Source organism: Meriones unguiculatus, chromosome 9, assembly GCF_030254825.1.
Source record: "Meriones unguiculatus strain TT.TT164.6M chromosome 9, Bangor_MerUng_6.1, whole genome shotgun sequence".
Taxonomy (NCBI): Eukaryota; Metazoa; Chordata; class Mammalia; order Rodentia; family Muridae; genus Meriones; species Meriones unguiculatus.
Window position 1 is genome coordinate 53,990,598 of NC_083357.1, and position 4,663 is coordinate 53,995,260.

The 4,663-nt window shown below is 41.4% G+C and overlaps 1 gene segment (V, D, J or C); it reads right to left on the reverse strand.

The window, feature by feature from the left end:
* Positions 1–414: 414 nt before the first annotated feature.
* Positions 415–1,045, reverse strand: LOC110543275 (T cell receptor alpha variable 13-1-like). The segment is given in 2 exon segments: positions 415–830; positions 994–1,045. Coding segments are annotated over 2 exon segments (468 nt in total).
* Between the last annotated feature and the right edge of the window lie 3,618 nt (positions 1,046–4,663).

Consider the following 4,663-nt stretch of genomic DNA (forward strand, 5'->3'; position numbering starts at 1 on the left):
CAAACAAAATAACCCAATTAAAAATGGGGCATGGAACTAAACAAAGAGTTATCAACAGAGGAATCTCGAGTGGCCAAAAAGCCCTTTAAGAAATGCTCAAATACCTTAGTCATGAGGTAAATGTGAACCAGGACGACTCTGAAATTCCATCTCACACCAGTCAGAATGGCTGAGAACAAGATCTCGGGCAACAGCACATGTTGATGAGTGAAGAAAAGGAAACACTGTTCAATTGCTGGTGGGAGTGTAAACTTGTACAACCATTTTGGAAATCAATCTGTTTTTTTTTTTCCTCAGAAAATTGAGTATATTTTAATTTTTAAAAGAAATTTAGGGGGGAAAAAAGAAAGCGAAAACTGTCCTAAATTGTCTGAGTGAGTTGAAGCTAACTTTCTTATTTTGTGTTTTTAATGTCTACATTACACTTGGCACTTGCAAACTAGCAACTGGCAAATGTTGTCCTGGAAGGCCCCTGACACAGGATGTGGACACAGCCCCATGGTTTGAGGACAGGCTGCAGGTGCCAGTGGAGCAGTGTGTACTTGCTGCACAGAAGTACATAGCTGAGTCTCCAGGCTGAGTGTCTGTGATGTGCAGGGAGAAGTGTTTGGCTTTCTTATCCAGTAAAACTGTGAGTCTTTGGTTCTGCTTTCTGTCCACATTTGAACGAATGTCAATGATGAACTGAGGACCTTTCCCAGGTTCCTGCTTATACCAAGGGAAGTAGTTTGAGGCACTGTCTGTGTAAGTGCAGTTGATGACAGCTCTGGCTCCCTCCTGGACTCTCAGGATGGAAGGCTGCTGCTCCACCTGCTCTCCTTGGCTCATCCCTGAGCAGAAAAATGGAGAGAAAGGAGAAAGGTTGTCAGGTCATCACTTTCCAGGATTCTCTTTTTCTACAGTAACTAGAGAAAACTTGAATAAAACATAGATTCCCCTAGATGACTCAGAAATGCCCACTGGTTATTCTGAGGCCCTAAAATATTAACTCACCATCCATCTGCAGCCACAAAAACATGAATAAAGTAGGAACATATGACTTCATTGTTCTTATCAATGAAATTGAAATCCAGTGTCAACCGTGATGGCCGGAAGGTCAGCTATAGCTGCCAGGGTGTTGTTCTTTCTCAGTAACAATTCTAGCTCTGGAGTCTTCCCCTCACCAGTGAGAAAAAGGCTGTGCTTGTGCCTTAAGCCTACAGAGCCCACATACAAAGAAGTGAATTCTCTGCATCCTTCCCAGCATTTGAGATCTACTGCCACCTTGTGGTTGTATCTCTAACCAGTAAGGACTCTGGTTAAGTGTTTTCTGACCCTATGAAGGATTCGGACACAGTGAACAGCATTATGCCATATCAAGTGGGTTCTAGTACTGAGAAATCAAGGATGGTATTTGTACTCACTAGTTAAGCTGTTTCTTTTCTTTAAATGTAGTATAGGATATGTATAATGCTTCATACATAAATGTATATGCATTATATATTGTATATATATATATATATATATATATATATCCATGTGATATGTTCCTACATGAGGCTTTGTGAAAGAGGGGGGAAGAGAGAGACATTTATTATGTCTAGAGCTGTATTTACTAAGCCCCTGTCATATTGTAGAATGCATGGATCATTTGTCAAGCATTCCGCTTTCTCTTGGAGATAGATAATTAGGTCTATATTTGTCCTTGAAAGTTATTTCACTCATAAGAAGGTTTTTTTCAAGTCTCCTGTGGGCTTTCAGATACAAGGGGACAATGTTCTTTTATTTCAGTGAGTTCTTGTTGACAATACCTATATATTGTTTCTATGCTTGCATCTTTCCTTCCAAACAAGTCAGCCTGGAATCACAAATACATTCAGCTACTCTTAGAAAAGTTCTCAGAAGTCATTTGGTCTTGAGGATGGCAACATCTATGTGGCTTACTCTCACAGCATCCAGTGTTGTAGACTGAATTACTGATAGAAAAGTAGTGTGGATCCTGGAGAATTGGCCAAGCCTTGACAAAGAAAAAAGACACCTCAGGTTTCCTCCTTCCTGTGTACCCTCCCAGCATACTCTAAGGCCTTTCCAAGTGATTTCCTTCTCTTTGTGTCAACTGTGAGTTGAATCCCCCTGAGAACCCTGTGTCCACACAGACTTAGAAGCCTGTAGGCTACCCTCACAGTCACTCTTGTCCATCATTTAGGTTTCTCTATTACCATCCACATCTCCTTAACAGAAGAGTTGAGGGGCCTACCCTCTTATTCCTCCTCCATTTACTTGAAACTCAATTGTACCTTGCTGCATTTTCTTTTCGTTCTCATCCACATTCCTTTGTGTCAAAAGCCAATAAAGACACACTCCACCTAGGAACCTGGTGGCCACACCCACCTGGAAAGAAAGTGGTCCATTTTCACTCACCTCTGTGTTCTATAGTGCAGTTTCCCCGGTTTCACTGTATGCCCTGCAGCAGACCACCTAAGGGCCCTGTCCTTCCTCTTTGCTTCCATCACACAGGGTCTCCACCAAGCCTTGCAGAGAACCCAGCTTACCTAGTTCTTGTATAACTTAACAGCATCCCCTCTAGCCCATCCACTTTCCATCCTGTCACTTTTCAATGTAGAAAACCACTTTCTGCGCATACTGGCAGGGACTTGTACAAGCAGGTTACTCACACTGTCCTTCCTGCTCTCTGTCACACTCTCTCTATTCTGATCTGAAGCCTGATAATAACCTGCTTAGAGAGGAAAAGTTACACCTGGTTCCACCATCCTCCCTGTCTTTTTAACTATCTATTCTATTTTCCCCCATTCAGGAAACCCTTCCCTTTCCTCTAGCTGCCTACTCCGTATCTATCTTCTGTAGGTATACAGATTGTGGCAAGCCTATAGAAGGCTTAAAATCTAACATCCAAAGGTAAGAGAATACACACCATATTCGTCTTTGTGAGTTTAGTTTTCACTAACAGAGTCTTACTTAGAGAAGGCCTCCTTCTCAGCAGTAGACGGCCAAATCAATGGTGTATTTCAGGATTTTTATTTTTTGTATCATAATGCTTTGTCTGGACATGGTTTGCCATATCTGCCATTTACCTATAGATTATATTTTCCAATTTGATGTTCTTATGGATTTTCTGTATGCACATGTCTCTGCCTGTGTATGTGCTTACATTTTATTTGTTTTTCTATTTTCTATGTTTGGTTTGCTTATTTGCCTGTTTTTTTTCTAGGAGAGAGAGAGAGAAAGAGAGAGAGAGAGAGAGAGAGAGAGAGACTAAAGAATGAAATTGGATGTGTGGAGATGGGGAGGATCTGGAAGGAGATGAGGGAGGGGATACAGAGAGTAGAATATATTGTGTGGAGAAAATCCATTTTCAATTTAAAACCAAAAGGGAACAGCAGTGCTGCAGCCTGATTAGTTCTTGCTCAAAGTGCCAGTGTTTACACAGATTGGAGCTGTTGATTTTTGTTATTACACAGACTGGCCCATGTCCTTTACAGACCCCACATGCTGAGCTGCAAGGGTTGATTTCCCTTGAGGTGAATGTTCCTGCCTGAATGAGGCAGAGACACAATGTAAAGGAAGTTATCTGGAAACAGAGTTTCTACCTAGTCATGTTCATTTATCACTAATCATTTTATAATGGCAGCTTGCACATACTTTCTGCTTTGTAATGATATTGTATGAGGGACATGCATAAATTCTTAATTCTTTTGGCATTGAATTTTTTTTTCTACTTACTGAACACAGAAAATATCTGTGAGCAGTGTTGGGCAAAATGATCCTGGGAAAAATTGCTTTCAGCCTATGGAAACCTAAGTCCATTCATATTCTCAGGCATCTAACATGCCTGTCATTTCTCTGACAGATCCTAGGGCTCTGGAAAAATTAGATAGGATCTTATCAGTTTTTCCATACATCCCATAACACAATGAATTGGTAGTGGATCATGGTGAAGATTAAACTTAAAGTCAAATAACATAAAATTGGACTTTGCTCAATATAGTGATCATTTGTGGTGTGATACTGTTGTATACTGGACAGCCTAGGTAGAGATAGGCAGGATACTCCTTTATGAGGCTCTGCTTTTAATAATTAAATATAGCAATCCTTTCTTGTAGGAAATATATATACCAGCAGTTTATTAATATATGTTGTGACCCGCGTTATCGTCTCGCCAGCAAGAACGCATGCGGACAACAGGATCCTTCTGCAGCAAACTTTATTACAATGAAAAGAGGAAGACCCCGAGCCCCGAAGTGGCGCTGTTTATATAAGCCCTGCTCGCACCAGAGTGGTGAGATGACGTATCATTCCCTGATTGGCTGCTCACCCATGGTGTGAGATGATGTATCATCCCCTGATTGGCTGCTCACCCATCACCCCATATGACGCCCCGGGCTGGGCTCGTGACTTGGTGAGCTATTGCTGAACGGTCATGTGCTCTAGGACTTGTTTACCAGTTTTGAGGGCGGAAGCCAACGCCATGGCGACCAAACCCGGGCTCTCCACAAATATATGAAGCAAAAGTCACATTGACAGCTTCATCTTGATGGATTTCTGGAGTTAAGAGATACTCTCTTTCAGGGGTAACTAGAAAACTCAAATTCTCAACAGAGGTTGTGATACATTTTGTGATACCTGACATAAAAAAGAAAATCGTTTCTCTCCCCAGATGTAAAAA